At 44.7% G+C, this 26,190-nt stretch overlaps 1 protein-coding gene across 7 annotated transcripts in view; it reads right to left on the reverse strand.

The window, feature by feature from the left end:
- The window catches only part of LOC135920838 (uncharacterized), a 140,779-nt gene that overhangs the window by 103,419 nt on the left and 11,170 nt on the right, over positions 1 to 26,190 (reverse strand). For all 7 annotated transcript variants that reach the window (XM_065455104.1, XM_065455108.1, XM_065455110.1 and 4 more), the window contains exons 2-3: positions 24,519 to 24,599; positions 23,419 to 23,483 (exon numbers count right to left, since the gene is read on the reverse strand). In XM_065455104.1, coding sequence (XP_065311176.1) covers positions 23,419 to 23,483; positions 24,519 to 24,588 — 135 coding nt within the window. In that variant the 5' untranslated portion in view covers positions 24,589 to 24,599. The remainder of the gene's footprint in view (positions 1 to 23,418; positions 23,484 to 24,518; positions 24,600 to 26,190) is intronic.

Below are 26,190 nucleotides of genomic sequence, written 5' to 3' on the forward strand. Positions count from 1 at the left end.
GAAAAGACAGCATTTGTAACACCCGACGGAATATTCGAGTTTAACGTGATGCCTTTCGGGTTGTGTAACGCGCCCGCAACGTTCGAAAGGTTCATGGACACGATATTACGCGCATTAAAATGGGAAGTTTGCATGTGCTACTTAGACGATATTGTGATCTTCGGGCGAACGTTTAGTGAGCACAACAAACGGTTGGATTTGGTCTTGAGCTGCTTGGAGAAAGCGGGTCTTGTGCTCAATTAAAAAAAATGCCGTTTTGGCGAACGGCAAACTCTTGTGCTAGGCCATCTGGTCGCTAAAGAAGGCATCCGACCAGATCCGCAAAAGACTGCGGCCGTAGAAGCATTTAGAGTACCCAACTCTGTCAAGCAGTTAAGAAGTTTCTTGGGCTTGTGCTCCTATTTTCGCCGATTCATTCCCCGGTTTGCTGACATGGCTCATCCCCTTACACGCCTTCTCCAAAAAGGCGTTCCCTTTGAGTGGACTGCAGATTGCGACTCATCGTTTCGCCAGCTCAAGTTCCTGTTGACATCCCAACCAATCCTTCGCCACTTCGATCCTTCATCACCAACTGAGATTCACACCAATGCCAGCGGCGTAGGCATCGGTGCTGTGCTAGTTCAGCGTGTTGGCGACAGAGAGCACGTGATCTCTTACGCTAGCCGGTCCTTGAGCCGCTCCGAGCGCAACTACACAGTCACCGAACAAGAGTGTCTGGTGGTCATCTTCGCCGTGCAACGGTTTCGTTCGTATCTCTATGGGCACCCCTTCACTGTCATAACAGATCATCATTCGCTATGCCGGCTTGTGAATCTGCGGGATCCCTCAGGACGACTAGCGCACTGGGCCCTCCGTCTACAGGAATACGATTTCGTTATTTGCTACAAAAGTGGCCGGCGGCTCTGACGCTGATTGTCTCTCTCGGATGCCACTTGAAACAACTGATTGTGATGCGGACAATTTTGATGAGTACATCGCTTTTGTGTCCCCGGAATTTCCGGATATGGGTACCGTCATATCCGAGTAGCACAAGGACGAGAGCTTACAACCGCTCTTCGCGGCAGCACAGGAGTCACCTGCGGGCATTCGCTTTCGCCTACGGGATGTTGGCGCGCTGTATAAGAAGAGCTACTCGACCACCGGTGCACGCTACCTTTTAGTTGTCCCCAAGAACCTTCGCCACCAAGTATTACACGCCATGCACGATGACCCAACATCCGGTCATCTTGGTTCCACACGGACACTCTACCTGGCTCAAGAACGTTTTTACTGGCCTAAGATGCGGAAAGATATCGAACGGTACGTCGCCAGCGCTACAAGCGTCCGCCACAAGCGCCACATGACCTGCTTCAACCAGTTCCCCTTTCTAGCGTCCCCTTTGAGCAAGTTGGTATAGATCTTCTGGGCCCTTTCCCGCGATCCTCCAAGGGTAATCGTTGGGTTATCGTTTGCGTAGATCACCTTACCCGCTATTGTGAGACCGCCGCATTGCCATCGGCCACAGCTACAGAAGTTTCTATCTTCTTGCTGGCTAACATTAAACTCCGACATGGACCTCCTCGCATAGTAATCAGCGATCGTGGGCGACAGTTTACCGCGGACGTGGTTGAAGAAACCCTTCGTCTGTGTACATGTAGCTTCCCCCGTTCTACGCCCTTCCATCCACAAACTAATGGTCTGGTCGAGCGCACAAACAGAACGCTTGCCAACATGCTGTCCATGTACGTCGATTCAGCACACAAGAATTGGGACAGTATCTTGCCTTTCATTACCTATGCCTTCAATACCGCGAGACACGAGACCACTGGATACTCACCATTTTTCCTTCTGTATGCTCGTCCGCCGCGCTACACCCTCGACACAATATTTCCCTACTTCGCTCATGACAACGAATCAATTGATGAGCTCCTATGTCGAGCAGAAGAAGCGCGACGCCTCGCTAGGCTACGCACCATAGCATGGCAGGACCGGTCCAAGATACGCTATGACGGGCGTCACCGCCACGTTTACTTCGATCCTGGTGATCTTGTGTGGCTCTGGACGCCGTTGCGGAAACGTGGCTTGTGCCAGAAGTTTCTCGCCCACTACGTCGGCCCTTACGTTATTCTGGAGCGCCTCAGCGATGTAAACTACCGCATTGCGCGTCTCACGAGCAGTGGACGACGCTCGGCCAAGGCTGAAGTGACACACGTCGCGCGTCTGAGGCGTTACAACCCACGAGATGACTGACTCGCCCGGCGGGCTTCGTCTGCCAGCGGGGAAATGTCACAAGCTGTCATGAACCACGCCTGCCGCACAGACAACCAGATGAAAGAAGGAAGAGAACGACGTGAGCCAAGCTGCCGCGAGACCGCTCTTCAACAACCGCGCCTATCAACCAGTTTCATCTGGTTCTGCATTAACACACCTCGTGTGTAACAATATATATATATATATATATATATATATATATATATATATATATATATATATATATATATATATATATACATACACAGTAAAGTAGATGCCCGTATGAAGCGGTTTATTGACGTTTCGGCCGGGGTCCGCCCTTCATCAGACTACATTGCATGGTGTCAGTACAGTTAATATACATGTACCTTTCAACCAAATGAAGATACGTTTACATGAACAACGAATGAAATGGGCGAACAAAATGCATCCGAATCGTTCAAAGGATAGTTGACACGTGTATAGACCGATGGCGATTGCAAACATATCATCTAAAATACAAAGCATAAAAACGCACGGAAATGAATTGTAAAGACCAATCGCCATATTAACTGTACCGACAGCATGCAATGTATTCTGATAAAGGCCGGACCCCGGCCGAGACGTCAATAAACCGCTTCATACACCATACACGCGTCTACTTCACTGTGAATATTTACCCGGACTCAGAACTGCTGTTTTACTGGTATATATATATCTATATATATATATATATATATATATATATATATATATATATATATATACCAGTAAAACAGCAGTTCTGAGTCCGGGTAAATATTCACAGTGAAGTACAGTGAAGCACAGTGAAGTGAAGTATATATATATATATATATATATATATATATATATATATATATATATATATAGTCATATCATAAGAAGCCATCAAACATTGACACCAAGGACAACATAGGGGAAAATACTTGTGCTTAATAAATGAAATAAAGAAACGAAGAAATAATGGAAATATATATATATATATATATATATATATATATATATATATACACACACACACACACACACACTGTTGCTTCGCCACGAGTGCCAGCTCCTCACAGCAACGTGTCTTGGCAGGGGATAAGCCCATAGGGGACGTTCATGCATTACCTGACGAAGGCAGGACTCTGGTCGAAACGTAGGAAATAATGCATCCTGAAACTGGTACAGCGCAACATAGAAAAGACGAAACAAGCCGAGCTGGCCAGAAAAAGGAACAGAGGGCTCTGTGGCAGGCTTGGCTTATTTCTTGCTTTCTATGTTGCGCTGTACCAGTTTTATAGTGGAATACCAACTCGGCCAATCCTCAACACAAATAAAGCATCGTATATCTCGCATGTGCGTCCTCAACCTACAGGATCGCGTTCATATATGTGTATATATTTTTCTTTCGAGTTGCACTTCAAGAACCGTCGTGTGACCCCGAAGAACTGTTCAGTGATGCGACGGCCTCACGTGAGTGTTTACAAGACCTCATAGCAGGAGACATATCAGTTCCATAGCCTGAGTTTTCTCGCACCAACAAGCATCTGGCGCTTCTCAGTGGTGTAATCTTATTTCGTGGAATTGTCGTATACTTCACTATTCCTAATACTGCTTCGCCTTTCCGGAGACACTGCAGCCGCTATCTCTGTCTCTCTCTCTTTTTTTTTTACTGTGAGTCCGGGTATAGGCGCTGCTGTGCATGGACACTGTTGATTCAGATTTCGAGTGAATCTGGCTTGACCTCATTTCAGTTTTTGAGGGAATTGTGCAGGGTGTCCCAACTATCATGCACCATGTCTTTAGAAAAGGGCAATGGCGTTACTCAAATTAAACCTAGTGCATATAGTTTCCAGTACAGTGAAGTAGCCGCCAGTATTTTTTTAAGGAGGTTTAATTAGGTACATGTAATTAATTATGGGTTTAATTATGGGTGCAGCGGTGGCGTAGATTTCGAACACCCGCCTCGCGTGCAAGAGGTCCGTGGTTCGAATCCCGGTGCCGGAAATTTTCCACCGGATTTAAAAAAAAAAGATCCGCGTGTTGATAAAATTGCATAAAACAGGCCTGGAGTGTGGCCTGATCCCGGTGACCAGAACCGGTAACGCACTCCCTCACCAGAGCAGGATTGGCCACCCTGGTGCAGTACTTGGCCAAAACCCCCTATATGAACAACACAATCAAACCCCGGCCCTCAGTCCCCAGCAGCTGTGAAGCAACTGACCACGGCGGCGGTCAGACCTGCGACGCAGCAGAGGGTGCTAAGAATCACTGGCTCCGGACAGGCCGCCATTGGAATATGAACCTGGCAACGTTTAACGCTAGAACGTTATCTAGTGAGGCGAGTCTAGCAGTGCTATTGGAGGAATTAGAGGGCAGTAAATGGGATATAATAGGGCTCAGTGAAGTTAGGAGGCCAAAGGAAGCATATACAGTGCTAAAAAGCGGGCACGTCCTGTGCTACTGGGGTTTAGCGGAGAGAAGAGAACTAGGCGTCGGATTCCTGATTAATAAGAATATAGCTGGTAACATACAGGAATTCTATAGCATTAACGAGAGAGTGGCAGGTATTGTTGTGAAACTTAATAAGAGGTACAAAATGAAGGTTGTACAGGTCTACGCCCCTACATCCAGTCATGATGACCAGGAAGTCGAAAGCTTCTATGAAGACGTGGAATCGGCGATGGATGGACTGAAAACTAAATGCACTACACTAATGGGCGACTTTAATGCCAAGGTAGGCAAGAAGCAGGCTGGAGACAAGGCAGTGGGGGAATATGGCATAGGCACTAGGAATAGCAGGGGAGAGTTATTCGTAGAGTTTGCGGAACAGAATAATATGCGGATAATGAATACCTTCTTCCGCAAGCGGGATAGCCAAAAGTGGACGTGGAGGAGCCCGAACGGTGAGACTAGAAATGAAATAGACTTCATGCTCTGCGCTAACCCTGGCATCATACAAGATGTGGACGTGCTCGGCAAGGTGCGCTGCAGTGACCACAGGATGGTAAGAACTCCAATTAGCCTAGACCTGAGGAGGGAACGAAAGAAACTGGTACATAAGAAGCCGATTAATGAGTTAGCGGTAAGAGGAAAAATAGAGGAATTCCAGATCAAGCTACAGAACAGGTATTCAGATTTAACTCAGGAAGAGGACCTTAGTGTTGAAGCAATGAACGACAATCTTGTGGGCATCATTAAGGAGTGTGCAATGGAAGTCGGTGGTAACTCCGTTAGGCAGGACACCAGTAAACTATCGGAGGAGACGAAAGATCTGATCAAGAAACGCCAATGTATGAAAGCCTCTAACGCTACAGCTAGAATAGAAATGGCAGAACTTTCGAAGTTAATCAATAAGCGTAAGACAGCTGACATAAGGACGTATAATATGGATAGAATTGAACATGCCCTCAGGAACGGAGGAAGCCTAAAAACAGTGAAGAAGAAACTAGGAATTGGCAAGAATCAGATGTATGCGTTAAGAGACAAAGCCGGCAATATCATTACTAACATGGATGAGATAGTTCAAGTGGCTGAGGAGTTCTATAGAGATTTATACAGTACCAGTGGCACCCACAGCGATAATGGAAGAGAAAATGGTCTAGAGGAATTTGAAATCCCACAGGTAACGCCGGAAGAAGTAAAGAAAGCCTTGGGAGATATGCAAAGGGGGAAGGCAGCTGGGAAGGATCAGGTAACAGCAGATTTGTTGAAGGATGGTGGGCAGATTGTTCTAGAGAAACTGGCCACCCTGTATACGCAATGCCTCATGACCTCGAGCGTACCGGAATCTTGGAAGAACGCTAACATAATCCTGATCCGTAAGAAAGGGGACGCCAAAGACTTGAACAATTATAGACCGATCAGCTTACTGTCTGTTGCCTACAAACTATTTACTAAGGTAATCGCAAATAGAATCAGGGACACCTTAGACTTCCGTCAAGCAAAGGACCAGGCAGGATTCCGTAAAGGCTACTCAACCATAGACCATATTCACACTATCAATCACGTGATAGAGAAATGTGCGGAATATAACCACCCTTATATATAGCTTTCATTGATTACGAGAAAGCGTTTGATTCTGTCGAAACCTCAGCAGTCATGGAGGCATTGCGGAATCAGGGTGTAGACGAGCCGTATGTAAAAATACTGAAAGATATGTATAGCGGCTCCACAGCCACCGTAGTCCTCCATAAGGAAAGCAACAAAATCCCAATAAAGAAAGGCGTCAGGCAGGGCGATAGATCTCTCCAATGCTATTCATAGCCTGTTTACAGGAGGTATTCAGAGACCTGGTTTGGGAAGAATTGGGGATAAAAGTTAATGGAGAATACCTTAGTAACTTGAGATTCGCTGGTGATATTGCCATGCTTAGTAACTCAGGGGACCAACTGCAATGCATGCTCACTGACCTGGAAAGGCAAAGCAGAAAAGTGGGTCTAAAAATTAATCTGCCGAAAACTAAAGTAATGCTTAACAGTCTCGGAAGAGAACAGCAATTTACAATAGGCAGCGAGGCACTGGAAGTCGTAAGGGAATACATCTACTTAGGGCAGGTAGTGACTGCGGATCCGGATCATGAGACGGAAATGATCAGAAGAATAAGAATGGGCTGGGGTGCGTTTGGCAGGCATTCTCAGATCATGAAGAGCAGGTTGACATTATCCCTCAAGAGAAAAGTGTATAATAGCTGTGTCTTACCAGTGCTCACCTACGGGGCAGAAACCTGGAGGCTTACGAAAAGGGTTCTACTCAAATTGAGGACGACGTAACGAGCTATGGAAAGAAGAATGATAGGTGTAACGTTAAGGGATAAGAAAAGAGCAGATTGGGTGAGGGAACAAACGCGAGTTAATGACATCTTAGTTGAAATCAAGAAGAAGAAATGGGCATGGGCAGGACATGTAATGAGGAGGGAAGATAACCGATGGTCATTAAGGGTTACGGACTGGATTCCAAGGGAAGGGAAGCGCAGCAGGGGGTGGCAGAAAGTTAGGTGGGCGGATGAGATTAAGAAGTTTGCAGGGATGGCATGGCCACAATTAGTTCATGACCGGGGTTGTTGGAGAAATATGGGAGAGGCCTTTGCCCTGCAGTGGGCGTAACCAGGCTGCTGATGATGATGATGAATTAATTATGTAACTCGAGAAGTACTGCCCTAATTATGAAAGTGTCAGTGAGGCATTTGCAGGCACAGCCAAGGGGCATCTAACGGCAGTATATTTAGCGATGTACCAATTGCGTACTAATGTTTTCCAACTGGTAAAGAAACCTCGCGAAATATAAGAAAATGCCACGTGGCTACGCTCCCAACCGCATCATGAAGCAGCGCCCTCAAATAAGCTGATTGAAAGCAACGGATTTGCCTGTCTCGAACCCGAAGAAAAAGACAGCGAATCACTTTGATAATGATACTAAGGAGCACCAAGAGCATGCTTCGCGGCTTTGCAGCTATTCCTTCCCTCACACTATTCCTTCCGTCACACTAAGCCTTCTCTCAAGGCCGGCTGATCACACTGATTAGAAAAGGCCCTTGATAACGCGGCCGAAGCGCCGCCATGACTACGGACGAAAAAAGCAATGGAATAGGCTTAGAATGGTTCAAAATCCCGGCTTTGCTCGCAGCGCATGGAAAGTCTGCGCGTGCAGCTTTATTTCGCGCAAGAAAGATGTTTCGGACCAAAGGCAAATTAAAATTATAGTTTTATTTTTCAAGAGAGTGTATACCTGTTGCAAAAACAAGCTCACGGCAAAAAATGAAAGCGAAACAAGGTGACAGGGAAGCGACCCACGTGTAAAGAAATGGCAAAACCAATGAGTTCAAGTAAGTAAATGTACCACTTCCAAGTGAACCGAATTGAGAATCGGGACGTCTGCACAAAAAAGAACACCAGAAAAAGAAGACCGTCAGATTTCAGTGGCCCTTACTATCTATGAATACGTAAGCGCCGTTGAACACCAGCTGCGTCCCAGAGGGCGTGCTCGAATAGGTGTTGTTCTGCAGGTACGCAACACTGAGTCCGCTTTATTCCATCTTCAGTGGCGTTCTTGATGACCGACACTGGAATTCTACGGAACACATCCATGATACTTGCCTTGAGCTCATCTCACGTCATCGTCTCAATCATGTAAACACGATCTTTCACATCATCATCATCATCAGCCTGGTTACGCCCACTGCAGTGCAAAGGCCTCTCCCATGCTCCTCCAACAGCGCCGGTCATGTACTAATTGTGGCCATGCTGTGCCTGCAAACTTCTTAATCTCATCCGCCCACCTAACTTTCTGCCGCCCCCTGCTACGCTTCCCTTCCCTTGGGATCCAGTCCGTAACCCTTAATGACCATCGGTTATCTTCCCTCCTCATTACATGTCCTGCCCATGCCCATTTCTTTTTCTTGATTTCAACTAAGATGTCATTAACTCGCGTTTGTTCACTCACCCAATCTGCTCTTTTCTTATCCCTTAACGTTACACCTATCATTCTTCTTTCCATAGCTCGTTGTGTCGTCCTCAATTTGAGTAGAACCCTTTTCGTAAGCCTCCAGGTTTCTTCCCCGTAGGTGAGTACTGGTAAGACACAGCTATTATATACTTTTCTCTTGAGGGATAATGGCAACCTGCTGTTCATGATCTGAGAATGCCTGCCAAACGCACCCCAGCCCATTCTAATTCTTCTGATGATTTCTGTCTCATGATCCGGATCCGCCGTCACTATCTGCCCTAAGTAGATGTATTCCCTTACGACTTCTAGTGCCTCGCTGCCTATTGTAAATTGCTGTTCTCTTCCGAGACTGTTAAGTATTACTTTAGTTTTCGGCAGATTAATTTTTAGACCCACTCTTCTGCCTTGCCTCTCCAGGTCATTGAGCACGCATTGCAATTGGTCCCCTGAGTTACTAAGCAAGGCAATATCATCAGCGAATCGCAAGTTACTAAGGTATTCTCCATTAACTTTTATCCCCAATTCTTCCCACTCCAGGTCTCTGAATACCTCCTGTAAACACGCTGCGAATAGCCTTGGAGAGATCGTATCTCCCTGCCTGATGTCTGTCTTTATTGGGATTTTGTTGCTTTCTTTATCGAGGACTACGGTGGCTGTGGAACCGCTATAGATATCGTTCAGTATTTTTGCATATGGCTCGTCTACACGCTCTTTCCGTAACGCCTCCATGACTGTTGAGGTTTCGACTGAATCAAATGCTTTCTCGTAATCAATGAAAGCTATATATAAGGGTTGGTTATATTCCGCACATTTCTCTATCACCTGATTGACAGTGTGAATATGGTCTATGGTTGAGTAACCTTTACGGAATCCTGCCTAGTCCTTTGGTTGACAGAAGTCTAAGGTGTTCCTGATTCTATTTGCTATTGCCTTAGTAAATAGTTTGTACGCAACGGACAGTAAGCTGATTGGTCTATAATTTTTCAAGCCTTTGGCGTCCCCTTTCTTATGGATTAGGATTATGTTAGCGTTCTTCCAAGATTGCCGTACGCTCGAGGTCATGAGGCATTGCGTATACAGGGTGGCCAGTTTTTCTAGAACAATATGTCCACTATCCTTCAACAAATCTGCTTTTACCTGGTCCTCCCCAGCTGCCTTCCCCTTTTGCATGGCTTCCAAGGCTTTCTTTACTTCTTCCGGCGTTACCGGTGGGATTTCGAATTCCTCTAGACCATTTTCTCTTCCATTATCGCTGTGGCTGCCACTGGTACTGTATGAATCCCTATAGAACTCCTCAGCCATTTGAACTATCTCATCCATATTGGTAATGATATTACCGGCTTTGTCGCTTAACGCATGCACCTGATTCTTGCCTATTCCTAGTATCGTCTTCACTGCTTTTAGGCGTCCTCCGTTCCTCCATTATATATATATATATATATATATATATATATATATATATATATATATATATATATATATATATATATATAAACGAGAAGAACGGGGGTTAACCGAGGGGCCCGATATTTATTAGTCATATAATGAGAAGCCAACAAACACTGCCACCAAGTACAACATAGGGGAAATTGCATGTGCTTAATAAATGAAATAATGTAATCATACATTAACGGAAATTAAAGTGGATGAAAAAACAACTTGCCGCAGGTGGGAACCGAACCCACAACCTTCGCATGTCGCGTGCGATGCTCTACCAATTGAGCTACCGCGGCGGCGTTTCCCCATCCACTTTCTTGGGTATTTATGTGTACTAGTAGAACCCTGGGAGTGTTAGCCAGCGCCCCCACTCACAGACCTTGGCGGCGGACGTGGAACGTCTTTTTTGCCGCAGGCGTCACGAGAACGTGATCTTTTTCATCCACTTTTCATCCACTTTTTCTTTTTCATCCACTTTTTTCATCCACTTTAATTTCCATTAATTTATGATTACATTATTTCATTTATTAAGCACATGCAATTTCCCCTATGTTGTACTTGGTGTCAGTGTTTGTTGGCTTCTCATTATATGACTATATATATATATATATATATATATATATATATATATATATATATATATATATATATATATATATATATATATATATATTTGCGGTCTTCCTCTTGTTGCCATTTGCAGTTCGCAACGCAAGGATCATGTTTTCCTTCTGCTCTTTAGTGAAATACATGGCGACTGGGACTCAACGAAACGCACCTTTTCATCTTTGTTCTCACGTTATAAACTCCATTTTGTGGTGATACGTTTCGTCGAAAAAGAAAAAAAAAACATCCGTGCACTTTATCCGCGCTAAGAGAACGGCTATCACAGTTTGTTTCCAACTAACACCAAACTCAACGGGCTACTTGACCTGGCCCGCGGCAGATAAGGGACTAGCGCGATCACGATATTTTTATTTCCTTTATTTCGTTCTGCCACACTCAGAGGGAGCCTCTTCGATGGCGCTGCTTTATGATTCGGGTTAGGCTGCCTCGATTTAGCGCGCCGCCGTAAAGGGTGGAGACACCGCCTTCGTGACCACCATATTGGAGTGAGCGCACATACGGCGGGCAATGAAGCGTCGGTTGATATTCTTGTTTAGCATGCGCTTGCGCCTGCAAATTCAGGTGTATAAAGGTCTTGCCCATTTACTCGCAATCGCAAGCGTTTCTTGCGAACAAAAATAAAATAGTGTATGCTTGCATGCTGTTAGGAATGGCCGTACGGGGTGGCAATGTGCCAGCTTTCAGCCCGCTGCACGTGTTCCAATCCCACCAGACGGGGCGCACTTCAAAGAACTGCGGATGACCGGCAGCCACGTGGCGCGCGGTCAGCTCAGGAATGTGGTACTCGGCCGCGCCACCCGGGACAAAGCAGAGTTCTACGAAGCTCTCTGACGTCGGCTCCGGACCTTTGCACCTGTGTGTGTGCGCGACACGAGTATGTGAGCCCGCCTACTCCAAAGAGCGGGCCATCGTCGGTGACGTCGAACGATGACGTCGAACGATGACTGGACGAACGTTTCCGTTCGCTTGGAATCAAGAGCTTATAAGCAGCGGTTGCCGGCTGCTAGTGGGTGCTCGTCGTCGGGAGCTGAGTGCTCGTTGTCATGCTAGAAATGTACTAGTGAGCTGTGTGCTCGTAAGCTGTTTGCTGTATGTTAGTCTTGCGGGCTCCATATGTGAGTCACGCTAGACTGTCGATGTACCTCATGTTTTAAAATGTAAATACTGGAAATAAATCCTGCTCACCTAGTCCTGTCGCCCCAAGGTCCTCCCAACGACTACGACCGCTCCAATCCTTACAATGAATAGATCTCAGAGGAATTGACTACTGTACAGCTACGTCCCCGTTGGCCAACTGGGATGCTCGAAGCGATGAATTACCCGAAATAATAGCGCACTGTTCCCGATGCCGGAGAATCCAATACAATGCACGCGGTATAGGAACCGAAAGGCTCCTAAAAGAAACACTTTATTAGGGTGACTTGTGCCTGCTAAGAACTGCACAACTTCGCGGCGGCGATAGCAGCAAACGTGCTCGTCTGTCATCGATGAGCAGGATGCCCGCCGCTCTCGGCCGAGTTCAATTTAAAGCCGGTAATAAAACTTCGAGGTAACATGCTAAAGACAACGAAAAAGTTCTGAACCCGACATAGTCGCGCGTGGCTCGGATCAATCGAGATAAATCTGGTCGTATCTCGCGTCACAGAAAAGTTGATAATGCGGCATGCCGGACGTTTTAAGAATCATCAAACAAACAAAAGCAAACTTCGCGGCATTATTCTAACCACACTATGCTGGCACCTAAAATCGAACAGGTTCATACTTTCTCCGTTCCTAATCCCGTGGAAAGCGAAAACAGTGCATGCCTTTCGTTGTCGAGCCGGCACTCAGTGGTACACATCAGCCTGGGATGCTGGTTTTTGCGGCTGAACACAGTTCAATCACCCAGCACCTGGCGCACAATACAGCAGCTTCGCAAGCTGCCCAAAAATGCTGCTTTACTAACGCTGGAAGCAACTGGCGCAGCAACCGACCCGCCCCGATAAGGCGACCGCGGAGCAATACGGCGGCACGGCGTAGGCCGAAAGGTGTCACCATGCTGTACGGCTGCGCGAAGTATAGAGACACCCTAGCGCGCGAGGAGACACGCGTTTATAGGGCATTTTTATGCGGCACGATAGCAAGTGCTGGCGTTCCTCAGTTGACAAGTCGTCAGTATTACGGCATGTGCAACAACATTTCCAATCTTGGAACCCACAGCAAACAGCTGATGGTTCTCCGTGCTATGATCTTTCTATTCTGTTCTTCCGAGCTCGTAAACTCTGTATCAAGCGAGGCAATGAAGAAAAAGAAAAGCTGGTGTGGCTAAGTTATAATGTAGCTGACTCCCATGCAACGGGACCGGTAACGATTCCGGCGACAACTGGGTCTTTTCCTTCTCATTCACAGCGATAGCTCCTACGGACACCGGAGAACCGCGGTGGCGGACACCATCGCCACCCGAAAAGGCTGTTGGAATGAGCCCACAACTGCTTATGCTGTAAAAACGTCTCATTAATTCGCCCTAATTACCTTCTTATTGTGCTTTCATCACTGCGGCCAAAGGTTCTAAACGCTATTCATAATGACCCTATGGCAGAGCATCTCGGTTTCTCGCGTAAGCTCGCGAGGATTTCGAAGAAGTATTACTGCTCATGCCTGAACGCCGACGTCAACCATTATATCAAGACTTGCCGAGACTGCCGGCGACGTAAGACACCACCGACAAGGGCAGCGGGATGGCTACAGCATTTCAAACCTCCTTGCTGACCATTTCGGCAGATCTGATTTGACTTCTTGGGACCCTTCCCGGCGTCAACACCCGGAAACAAGTGCATCGACATGACCACTGGCTACGTTACCCGTTATGCCGAAACGAAAGCCCTGCCCAAAAGTACTGCTGCAGAAGTAGCGAAATTCTTCGTGGAGAACACCCCGCTGCGTCTTGGTAGACCAGAAGTCCTCATTGCCGACAGAGGAATGGCTTTAACAGCTAAGGTTACTCAAGCCAACCTGCAGTCATCATCATCATCATCATAATCATCATCAGCCTGGTTACGCCCACTGCAGGGCAAAGGCCTCTCCTATATTTCTCCAACAACCGCGGTCATGTACTAATTGTGGCCATGCCGTCCCTGCAAACTTCTTAATCTCATCCACCCACCTAGCTTTCTGCCGCCCCCTGCTACGCTTCCCTTCCCTTGGAATCCAGTCCGTAACCCTTAATGACCATCGGTTATCTTCCCTCCTCATTACATGTCCTGCCCATGCCCATTTCTTTTTCTTGATTTCAACTAAGATGTCATTAACTAGCGTTTGTTCCCTCACTCAATCTGCTCTTTTCTTATCCCTTAAGGTTACACCTATCATTCTTCTTTCCATAGCTCGTTGCGTCGTCCTCAATTTGAGTAGAACCCTTTTCGTAAGCCTCCAGGTTTCTGCCCCGTAGGTGAGTACTGGTAAGACACAGCTATTATAGACTTTTCTCTTGAGGGATAATGGCAACCTGCTCTTCATGATCTGAGAATGCCTGCCAAACGCACTCCAGCCCATTCTTATTCTTCTGATTATTTACGTCTCATGATCCGGATCCGCCGTCACTACCTGCCCTAAGTAGATGTATTCCCTTACAACTTCCAGTGCCTCGCTACCTATTGTAAATTGCTGTTCTCTTCCGAGACTGTTAAATATTACTTTAGTTTTCGGCAGATTAATTTTTAGACCCACTCTTCTGCTTTGCCTCTCCAGGTCATTGAGCATGCATTGCAATTGGTCCCCTGAGCTACTAAGCAAGGCAATATCATCAGCGAATCGCAAGTTACTAAGGTATTCTCCATTAACTTTTATCCCCAATTCTTCCCACTCCAGGTCTCTGAATACCTCCTGTAAACATGCTGTGAATAGCATTGGAGAGATCGTATATCTCCCTGTCTGACGCCTTCCTTTATTGGGATTTTGTTGCTTTCTTTGTGGAGGACTACGGTGGCTGTCGAGCCGCTATACATATTTTCCAGTATTTTTACATACGGCTCATCTACACCCTGGTCCCGTAATGCCTCCATGACTGCTGAGGTTTCGACAGAATCAAACGCTTTCTCGTAATCAATGAAAGCTATATATAAGGGTTGGTTATATTCCGCACATTTCTCTATCACCTGATTGATAGTGTGAATATGATCTATTGTTGAGTAGCCTTTACGGAATCCTGCCTGGTCCTTTGGTTGACGGAAGTCTAAAGTGTTTCTGATTCATTTTGCAATTACCTTAGTAAATACTTTGTAGGCAACGGACAGTAAGCTGATCGGTCTATAATTTTTCAAGTGTTTGGCGTCCCCTTTCCTATGGATTAGGTTTATGTTAGCGTTTTTTCAAGATTCCGGTACGCTCGAAGTCATGCGGCATTGCGTATACACGGTGGCCAGTTTCTCTAGAATAATCTGCCCACCATCCTTCAACAAATCTGCTGTTACCTTATCCTCCCCAGCTGCCTTCCCCCTTTGCATATCTCCCAAGGCTTTCTTTACTTCTTCCGGCATTACTTGTGGGATTTCAAATTCCTCTAGACCATTTTCTCTTCCATTATCGCTGTGGGTGCCACTGGTACTGTATAAATCTCTATAGAACTCCTCAGCCACTTGAACTATCTCATCCATGTTAGTAATGATATTGCCGGCTTTGTCTCTTAACGCATACATCTGATTCTTGCCAATTCCTAGTTTCTTCTTCACTGTTTTTAGGCTTCCTCCGTTCCTGAGAGCATGTTCAATTCTATCCATATTATACTTCCTTATGTCAGCTGTCTTACGCTTGTTGATTAACTTCGAAAGTTCTGCCAGTTCTATTCTAGCTGTAGGGTTAGAGGCTTTCATACATTGGCGTCTCTTGATCAGATCTTTCGTCTCCTGCGATAGTTTACTGGTATCCTGCCTAACGGAATTACCACCGACTTCCATTGCACACTCCTTAATGATGCCCACAAGATTGTCGTTCATTGCTTCCGTTCAGTTTCTTCCGTTCCCTTCTCAGGTCTAGGCTAATTCGTGCTCTTACCATCCTGTGGTCACTGCAGCGCACCTTGCCGAGCACGTCCACATCTTGTATGATGCCAGGGTTAGCGCAGAGTATGAAGTCTATTTCATTTCTAGTCTCGCCGTGCGGGCTCCTCCACGTCCACTTTTGGCTATCCTGCTTGCGGAAGAAGGTATTCATTATACTCATATTATTCTGTTCCGCAAACTCTACGAATAACTCTCCCCTGCTATTCCTAGTGCCTATGCCATATTCCTCCACTGCCTTGTCTCCAGCCTGCTTCTTGCCTACCTTGGCATTAAAGTCGCCCATTAGTATAGTGTATTTAGTTTTCAGTCCACCCATCGCCGATTCCACGTCTTCATAGAAGCTTTCGACTTCCTGGTCATCATGACTGGATGTAGGGGCGTAGACTTGTACAATCTTCATTTCGTACCTCTTATTAAGTTTCACAACAAGACCTGCCACCCTCTCGTTAATGCTATAGAATTCCTGTATGTTACCAGCTATATTCTTATTAATCAGGAATCCGACGCCTAGTTCTCTTCTCTCCGCTAAGCCCCGGTAGCACAGAACGTGCCCGCTTTTTAGCACTGTATGTGCTTCTTTTGGCCTCCTAACTTCACTGAGCCCTATTATATCCCATTTACTGCCCTCTAATTCCTCCAATAGCACTGCTAGACTCGCCTCACTAGATAACGTTCTAGCGTTAAACGTTGCCAGGTTCATTTTCCAATGGCGGCCTGTCCGGAGCCAGTGATTCTTAGCACCCTCTGCTGCGTCGCAGGTATGACCGCCACCGTGGTCAGTTGCTTCACAGCTGCTGGGGACTGAGGGCCGGGGTTTGATTGTGTTGTTCATATAGGTTGTGATTGGTTGTGTGATATAGGTTGTGTTATAGGGGGTGATTGTGTTGTTCAACCTGCAGTATAGGCAGACAAGTCGTTGAAGGACAACCGCTTGCCACACCCAGGCGAGTCATTTAATAGAATGCCTGAAGAAGAAGCTCAACGTCATGTTTGCGATGTAGTAGGTCGACGTGGAGCACAATGCGTGGGATGCCCTGCTTCCGTAACTTTCGCTTACAACACGGCAGTTCCACAAAAAACGCAGATTACTCAGTTCAAGATGGTTCACGAAGCGACGACTCTCGATACCATGCTACCGCACGTCGCCGACGAAGAGAATCTCAACATAGCTGCCGCGCGCCTAAGGCGCGACAACTGTCCAGCCTGCTCACCAAGAGCCAGCAAAGGACGGACGCCCGACACTGTAATCTTTGACGACGCGACGTGGAATACCAACTCACTGACCGTACTTGGGTTTGGTCCCCAGTACGCCGACGAGAACTTAGTGAGAAACTGTTGCGACATCAATTGGGGCCCTAGACGACCATCCGACGTATTGGCACATGAGGTCGTGCCAGACGGGATTACGCAATCAAAGCGGAGCCACTCGTGAGCTGATGTAGTCCATGTTGTGCCCCCTAAGCCTTCCTACCAACGATACCGAACTCTGGGACAAAAGGGTTTCTTATTTGTTATCTTGCGTTACTACTTTTGTTCTATCTCTGGTGTATCGGGACGACGCATTTTAAGAAGTGCATTAACTCATGTACTTATTTGTGCTTTTTTCTGGAACTGTATTTAAAAAAAATTATGGTTTCTTACGTGCCGAAACTACAGTCTCATTATGAGGCGCGCCGTAGTGGGGGATTACAGACATTTGAACCACGTGCGGTTCTTTAAAGTGCACCTAAATCAAAGTACACGGGTGTTCCTCCATTTCACCATCAAAATGCGGCCATCGTGGCCGGGATTCAATCCTGTGACCTTGTACTCAGCAGCCGAACACTATAGCCACTACGCAACCACGGCGGGCGGGTTGCATGAAAGTTATCGCTGAGCGCAAGACGGCCCTGCAGGATTTGGAACTTGCTAGAATGTTATCTTTGATTATATCTGTTGTTTACGTTCTCCCCGGACATTTTGTAATCAGATTATGTGTGCGACAAGAAATCTAGTACTTCCTGGAAGGCACACGGACGCCAGCGATTACGGTTGAACGTTGGATGGGTTATGCATGAAAACCGACGGGCTTGACTCGCACATCAGATTTTGGACGATCGCCGACCGCGCTTGCCGACAGAGTTGGGCTTGACTGTTACTTGTTTTTCTGGGCACAGGTTCACCGAATGGAAAGTCAGTTTCGTGGTTTACATTTGCTACCATTTTGTTCATTGTCCCTACAACGTAACAATGCATATGCTTCTTTTCTAGTAAGCCCGCATTGCCACAAATAAAATAACAACAAATTTATTTCGGCGTTTGGGCCAGGGACCGGCCTTTATTAACATTAGCTGATAGAGGCTGTTCGCGCTACCAAAACGAGCAAATAAATTATGGTTTCCCAATGTGGAGTTCTAGTTCAAGTTTATTCATCCATGATGTCAGTTTTACCAAGAATTGTGTTCAAAAAGAGTACTACCCAGGGAGCCCTAAAGTTACAAACTGTCAGGGGGACTCGCATGCATAAACAAAATTAAAAAAAAAACGAGGTATAGATCAAGCATTGACTACGGTGACCTTCGAGACAATTCGAAAAAAAAGAAAAGCAACATTGCGATAAACAGCTTAAATTATGGGGCTTTACGTGCCAAAACCACTTTCTGATTACGAGGCACGCCGTAATGGGGGACTCCGGAAATTTGGACCACCTGGGGTTCTTTAACGTGCACCTAAATTTAAGTACACGGGTGTTTTCGTCCCTATTAAAATGCGGCCGCCGTGGCCGGGATTCGATCCCGCGGCCTCGTGCTTAGCAGTCCAACACCATAGCTACTAAGCAACCACGGCGGCGGAAAAAAAATAAAGCTGTTTAGTAAGAAAAACAATTGGAAAGAGAACAACTGTAATAAACAAGCATTGCGAGTTTAGAATGCAATAAAGATAGGAGTAATATAAGGTGTAGTATTATAGCTCAGTCAATTATTATAACAATATCAAAAGTCAGTTGTAAGGATGAAGAGATTTGTTGGATAAAACATTTTTTAACTAGGTTCTTCAAAATATGCTCTGTGGGTGATGATTTAATGGTGCGTGGAATAGAATTTTAGTTTCATTTCCGCAAATGTGGTAGTGAACTTACCATAGTATGTGCGCACTTTAGGTTAACGACGATTATCGAGCTCAGAGAACCTAGTAATGTCAGTATTTACAGAAGTTTCAATGACAAAGCCACCTATAATTGCAATATTACGAAATAACTTATATATGACGATTGTTAACCTAAACTGAACGAGCTGATGAAGAGGGTGAATGTTTAAACAGGAATAAAGTGGCGTTGCATTGGATAGGAAATGAAGTCATGAGACGAAGCGCCTGATTCTGCAGGCGTTCAAGTTGGCTGAGGTGTGCGAAGTATGTGTTAACCAAGGCTGATACGCAGTAAGATAAATGGCTGTGAACGTGTGCATCAAAATGGGAATGGATAATGTGCGGCAGAAAATATGAGCGAGTTTTGATTATGGCGCGTATTCCAAAAGAAATCTTACGGACGAGCGACTGCGCTTGAAGACCGAATTTCAGGTGCCTGTCTAAAACTACGCCAAGAAACTTTGTGCTATCAGATATTGGTATTAAGTTGTTGTAAAGACACAGATTTAGACTTCGAAAGCAGTGTCTGGAAGGAATTAAAAACCATAAAAACCGTTTTTAGCGGATTGATGCACAACATGTTCTTTCGACACCAGGAAGTTACGTTATCCAGCTTAACGTTTAGATTTCGCTGTAGCTCGCCGACATTATTAGCGCAAGTACAATAGTCATGTCGTCTGCCTATAATATACAGTCAGTAGTGGTCAGAACATTAAGTACGTTGTTACTAAATAGCAGAAACAGCAGCGAGCCAAGGATCGAGCCCTGAGGAATGCATTGATATATGTTCTTAGCAGATGAGAGTTTGTCGTCAACGACTTGAGTACGATTGGTTAGATAGCTAGAAACAAACTCAAGTGGCGGGCTAGTTATACCGTTAGATTCAAGTTTATGCATTAGAATTTTGTGATTATTGGTGTCAAAAGCTTTCGTTAAATCTATAAATAAACTTTCTAACTGCATGCCTTGGTCGATTACCTTCTTCATCGGTGAAGGTTAGAAACGCAAGCTCGGTTGAGCGTTCAATTATTTCACTGAAATATGAAAGAATACAAATAGGCCTGTAGTTATTCAGAAGTTCACGATTCTCTTTCTTGTAAACAGGTGTTATTTTACCAACTTTCAGAGAATTGGAAAATCCTCATCATCATCAGCAGCAGCCTGTTTTATGTCCACTGCAGGACGAAGGCCTCTCCCTGCGACCTCAAGTTACCCCTGTCCTGCGCCAACTGAATCCAACTAGCGCCCATGACTTTCCTAATTTTATCGCTCCACCTTGTCTTCTGCCGTCCTCGAATTCTTTTTCTCTTGATGTCAATCAGAATATCGTTTATACCCGCTCGCTCTCTCATCCGAACCGCTCTCTTTCTCTCTCTTATCGTTATGCCTAGCAATCTTCATTTCATCGCTGTTTGCGCGGTCCTTAACTTGTTCTCAAGCTTCTTTTTCAGTTTCCAAGTCTCTGCTGCATATGTCAGCACTGGTAAAATGGACTGATTGTACACCTATCTTTTTAATGATAATGGTAAGCTTCCAGTCAGTAGCTGACAGTGTCTGCCATATGCGATCCAAGCCATTCTGATTCTTCTATGAATTTCCTTCTCATGATCACGGTTCCCTGTGATTAGTTGACCTTGGTAAACGTACTCATTCATAGACTCTAGAGGATGACTGGCAATCCTGAACTCCTGCTCCTTTGCCCGGCTATTAATCATGATCTTTGTCTTCTACATAATAATATTCAACCCCACTCTTACACTCTCTCTGTTAAGGGTCTAAATCATTTGTTGTAACTCATCTGCATTGTTGCTGAACGGAACAATGTCATCCGCAAACTGAAGGTTGCTGAGATATTTGTCATTGATCCTTACTCCTAAGCCTTCCAAGTTTAATAGGTTGAATACGTCTTCCAAGCACGCAGTGAATAGCATTGGAGAGATTGCGTCTTCCTGTTGGACCCCTTTCTTTATAGGTAATTTCACGATCGTGTAGAATTAAGGTAGGTGTAGAATCTGTGTAGATATTTTCCAAGGCATTTAAGTAAGCGTTCTGTACTCTATGATTACGTAATGCCTCTGTGACTGCTGGTATCTTTACTCAATCAAATGCGTTTTCGTACTCTATGAAAGCCACATAGGAAGGCCTATTGTACTCTGCGGATTTCTCGATAACCTGATTAATGACATGGATGTGATCCATTGTATGGTATCCCTTCCTGAAGCTTCCTGGACTTAAGTCAACCGAGCTTGGTTGACTTAAGTGCAGTGTTGCCCTTACTCTATTGGAGGGTATTTTGGTAAATATATTATAAAATACTGGGAGTAAGCTAAAGCGTCTTTATTTTTTCAATTTTTTAACGTCTCTCTTTTTATGGATTATATAACGTTTACATTCTTCCAGTTTTCTGGGATCCTTACCGCCGATAGACACTTCGTAGAAATAGCCGTCAGCTTTCTAAGCATTTCGTCTCCTCCATATTTGATTAAATCAACTGTTATTCCATCTTCTCTAGAGCTCTTCCTCGTTTCATGACTTGCAAGGCCCTCCTGACGTGTTCCCTAGTTATAGGAGTTTCTGTATCCTGTTGATTACTGTTTCTAATGGAGGCATCCTGACTCCTCTGGTTATTGTACCATTCAGTATAAAATTCTTCCGCTTCTTTTGCTATATTTTCGAGATTGCTAATAATTTTGTGTTTAAAGCAAGCGCATCGTGCACGAATTGGGGAAAGACCCGCCGTAAGGCTTGGGCTGCTAAGCACGAGGGCGCGGGATCGAATGCCGGCCACGGCGGCCACATTTCGATGAAGCGAAATGCTAAAACACCCATGTACTTAGATTTGGCTGCTCGTTAAAGAACCCCGGGTAGTTGAAATTTCCGGAGTTCCCCAGTACGGCGTGCCTCATAATGAGGAAGTGGTTTTGGCACGTAAAACCCTATAATTTATTTGGGAAGTATGTCTGCTTTAAACATTTTCTTACCATTATCTGCTATGATAGGAGGCAGTTAAGTAGAAACTAACTTGATACGAGATAGGTGAACAGAGTCTCCGCGAGATCCAGTAGACCTAAGCGAAGATTTAACATGAAGAACTTCCTTTGCACTCGTAGGTTGCAAGTAGAAAGAACGAAGATGACGAGGCAATATCGGTAATGGGGAATCTGTTTGAGAATCGCAAGTACTACTAAAATACTCACTGAAGGCATTCGCGATATCAGCTGGATGGCAGTATGTTTGTGTCTCAGTTTTCATTTTTGTTAAAGTCTCACGACATTTATTGTTTAGGAATTCGTTGGTGACCTGCTTGTTGCGCTTCATATTATTGCCATTATTCAAGATCGTCTTCGAAAAGTAATCTCGTTTGGCACATTTAAGTGCGACTGCAAGTGTGTCAGAATATTTCTTGAAACGAGATCTAAGTTCACAGTTAAATGGCTCAGAAATTACCCTTTTGTGGACCCGATTCTTCTTCAAGATACATCAAAGTAGCGCCCTCGCGACCCAAAGTTTTCGAGTGGAACTAAAAAAACGAGTTATGATAAATCTAGTAGTGCATTTATGAATGCAGCATGCAACTTCAGCCAAAACAATTGAGAAGCCTCTTCTGTGCGCAGGATTCACATAGTACGGTGGTGAAATAGTTATTGAAATAGCGATACCTTTACTACAAACCCTAATATTTCAGCTATATATATATATATATATATATATATGTATATATATATATATATATATATATATATATATATATATATATATATATATATATATATATATATATATATATATATATATATATATATATATAACAGGACTTCAATTACATACCCTAATCGCAGGTTACACTCCTTGCCAAGCCCCCTTCAATCCAATTTTTAAGAGTGCACCTTGATTACACACACAAAGGCCTCTTTGACCTTTCTCAGATTTTTCCCTGATGGGGACTTCGTGATAGGAAAAAGCTTATTTTCATGCCACACATTATTCCTTTTGACTAATGATGGATAAGGACTATTTATTCGCGGGAGGTAGGCATTTCAATCGATGTTACACGACATACCAGGTTTGGATGCGTTATATGAATGTCGCTAAATGCAGCAGAGCACACCTCGAAGCATTCAGGACTTTCAATGCCTTACAAGTTTTCAAGTGGTTTAGTTAAGTATATGAAAGTGTCCTGTGGCTGCCAGACTCTATCCGTTGGAAGAATCAACTGCGCCAACACACGCACTTGGCATAACAACATACGGAGAAGGGCCCAAGTGGGTGGGGTGTCTTTTTTATGCAGTTGATCCTGTACATCATGGTCCATCATCTATTCCCCAAAAAGTAACATTCTTCAACTGCCTCATTTTACTATTTCTTTGCGGTGACAATTCATGTGTTCAAATGATTTTGCTATGGTGGAAATTTGGCAGTATCGTAACGTCACACATATTGTTATGTCATCTCCACAGGGAAGGAAAATATTGCTCTAAAATATTGACTTCCATTTTAGTTGCAGAATAGGTGTTAATAAAGGGTAGCTTACCATGCGCACGTATTCTGTAACTTGCTTGCCTTCTTCAGAAAGCAACTCATATTCTCGTTTTGCAACTAAAAGAAAGAGTACAGTATGTTTATTATGATGGTGATTTTACCTGCTGCCAAATTTTATGACAGTGAACTAAGACATATTTTATTACAGAAAAGTAAAATATTCGCCTATCGTCTAACGCCATGTGTAAGGGCGAAGCTGTCATACAAGTACTGGTGTATTTCCAAGTCTCTATGCGGACATCTGTCACCTATTATTTCCACACTAATACAGTCCTTGCTGATGTAAATGATTAAAATATCAACATGGTGTAAGTAACAGTACTCCAGCATTTACTAGAACATCCATGAGCTTGCTGCAGTATCGTGGTGAGCAAACGTGAATTTCCCCTTATCAGGGATAAGGGCTCATGGCCTATTGGGGTAATTTTACATGTGAAAAAACAAGGTACTTATTTTGCCATACATGCGCTTACCCAGTAAAATCCACCCATCCAGAGGAAGCTGAGAGCTTTCTCTGATAGATATGCCATAGCTGGAATGGTTGGTTTCTTCCTCAGAAGTCTATCACCAGAGGCGAAGTTCCTCACCGAGGAGATAGTTTTACACTCGAAAATTACAGCCTTCTATGAAAAAAAATTTGGGATGGACGAACGGATAAACATTTCTTATAAATATTATTCGTGGCAATATTATAGTGCATGCCATTGAACAGTCTGTTGTGTCTGAGTAGGCATACACGCAGTTTTCTGTGCGGATAGGATAGGATAGGAACAAACTTTGTTTGTCCAATGGTTATTGATGTTGGCGCCCGGGGCTAGGCTGCGAGGGGTCCATCTACCAAGGAAAATCTTTCGAGATCCTCGGCAACGGCCCTGGCCCGCTGGACGGCCCACTCCTTTGTGTACAGTTCGCATTGTCTCTCGAATGGAGAGGCCCAATTAGGAGGACGCGGATGTCGTGAATTGTTGGTGCGAGAAGCGTACGTCCCCTGTCAGCAGAAATTACGTCCATCTCTTTTTCTTAGCAAGGAATGTTTACCATATAGTGAAGCGATAGGCTCAGTCAAGCTCCAGAGAATATACCCACACTCACCTTGGCTCAACGAGGGCATGGAAAGTAATATTATTAGCAGAACCGTTGATGCGAGCAATTTTTTTGCCATGATTGCAGACTCTGAAATTTAAAAAAAAGAAAGTTCACTAGCTGTTTCATAAATTTGCACCAAAAAGGGATAGAGACATACATTGTAACAAACAGTTGTCGCGGTATGTTGAACAAGCTTTCGCTATACAGGCAGAAAGAGGGTTAACCGAGGGGCCCGATTTTTATTAGTCATATCATGAGAAGCCAACACACACTGACACCAAGGACATCATAGGGGAAATTACTTGTGTTGAATAAATGAAATAAAGGAACGATAAATTAGTGAAAATTAAAGTGAATGAAAAAACAACTTGCCGCAGGTGGGAACCAAACCCACAACCTTCACATTTCGCGTGCGATGCTCTACTAATTGAGCTAATGCGGCGGCGTTTCCACATCCACTTTTTTGGGTACTTATGTGTACTAGTAGAACCCTGGGAGTGTTAGCTAGCGCCACCACTCACAGACCTTGGCGTCGGACGTGGAACATTGTTGTTGCCGTAGGCGTTACGAGAACGTGATCTTTTTGGGTGAAGGCAACTGGTCAATAAACCCACACATGCTGCCTGAAGGCATCAATGTTGCCGGATTCGAGACCCTCGTTATGTAATAAACGAGAAGAAAGGGTGTTAACCGAGGCTATACAGAGTTATACATCCTGACTGACACTTATTTCTTTTGTGTGAGCGAGAAGAGCTAAAGGTAAACATATGTGAAACTTTTACGTAATAGAAATTTAGCCAGTCTTTTTATTTGTGGGTGTTTTAGAACGTCGCCTTGCGTCTTACCTTTGTCTCAAGGATTGAGGTAGGCAAAGTTACACTTCCGTCATAAAGATGCATAGATTTGCACTGTAAAACCATTAACACGCATACCTGAAGGACAGTTTGAGCACCTCAGATTTCCCAAACAGGCTTGTGATGGTGGAAAACTACTTTTTACACTGTGGTATGTGGTGTTATGTAGGACTCGTATTGGTGGAGGGTGCACCAATAAATTGTTAAGGGTATCCTGGAATTCATAGTAGCGTTGCACAGTTGATAAATTGTGCGTCTGGTACCCTAGCTGCGCAGCCTTGCACCAAATTCTAGTCGACTCGAAACGGCCGCATGGTTCCCTGGGCAGAATAATATTTGACCATGAACCCAACGGAACTTACAATCTCCTATGTAATACTGTTTGTCTCTTACCCTGCCTTTGGAACTCCGTTCCGATAGGGCGATTGTCGACGTGGATAACAAGGCCTGCGGATTCTTTAGTGAATACGGACAAATGCGCGATCTTTCCACAGGAGTATTTGGCGAAAGAGAACTGTTGTACTGCAACGGCTATGCGTTTAGCACAATGCCTTTTGTCTCCATTACGGCTTTTTTGCTGCGAGTTGTGGTCAAACAGCCGTTTTCGGGTCCCGACGTGTCAGATGAATATGTGTACGCATTCGCCTGAGAAACGTTCTATGAATTGCTAGTTCTTTGTGGCACAATGAGTATACGCATCGATTAAAAAAAGCAACAAATAAGACAAGAAAAAACAACAAAGAAACATACGCAGACACCTAAATGCGACACAGAGACGAGCAGGAACACCAGCAGAACCGTACAGTAGTGAACAGACAGGAACA

Source organism: Dermacentor albipictus, chromosome 8 (assembly GCF_038994185.2).
Source record: "Dermacentor albipictus isolate Rhodes 1998 colony chromosome 8, USDA_Dalb.pri_finalv2, whole genome shotgun sequence".
Lineage (NCBI taxonomy): Eukaryota > Metazoa > Arthropoda > Arachnida > Ixodida > Ixodidae > Dermacentor > Dermacentor albipictus.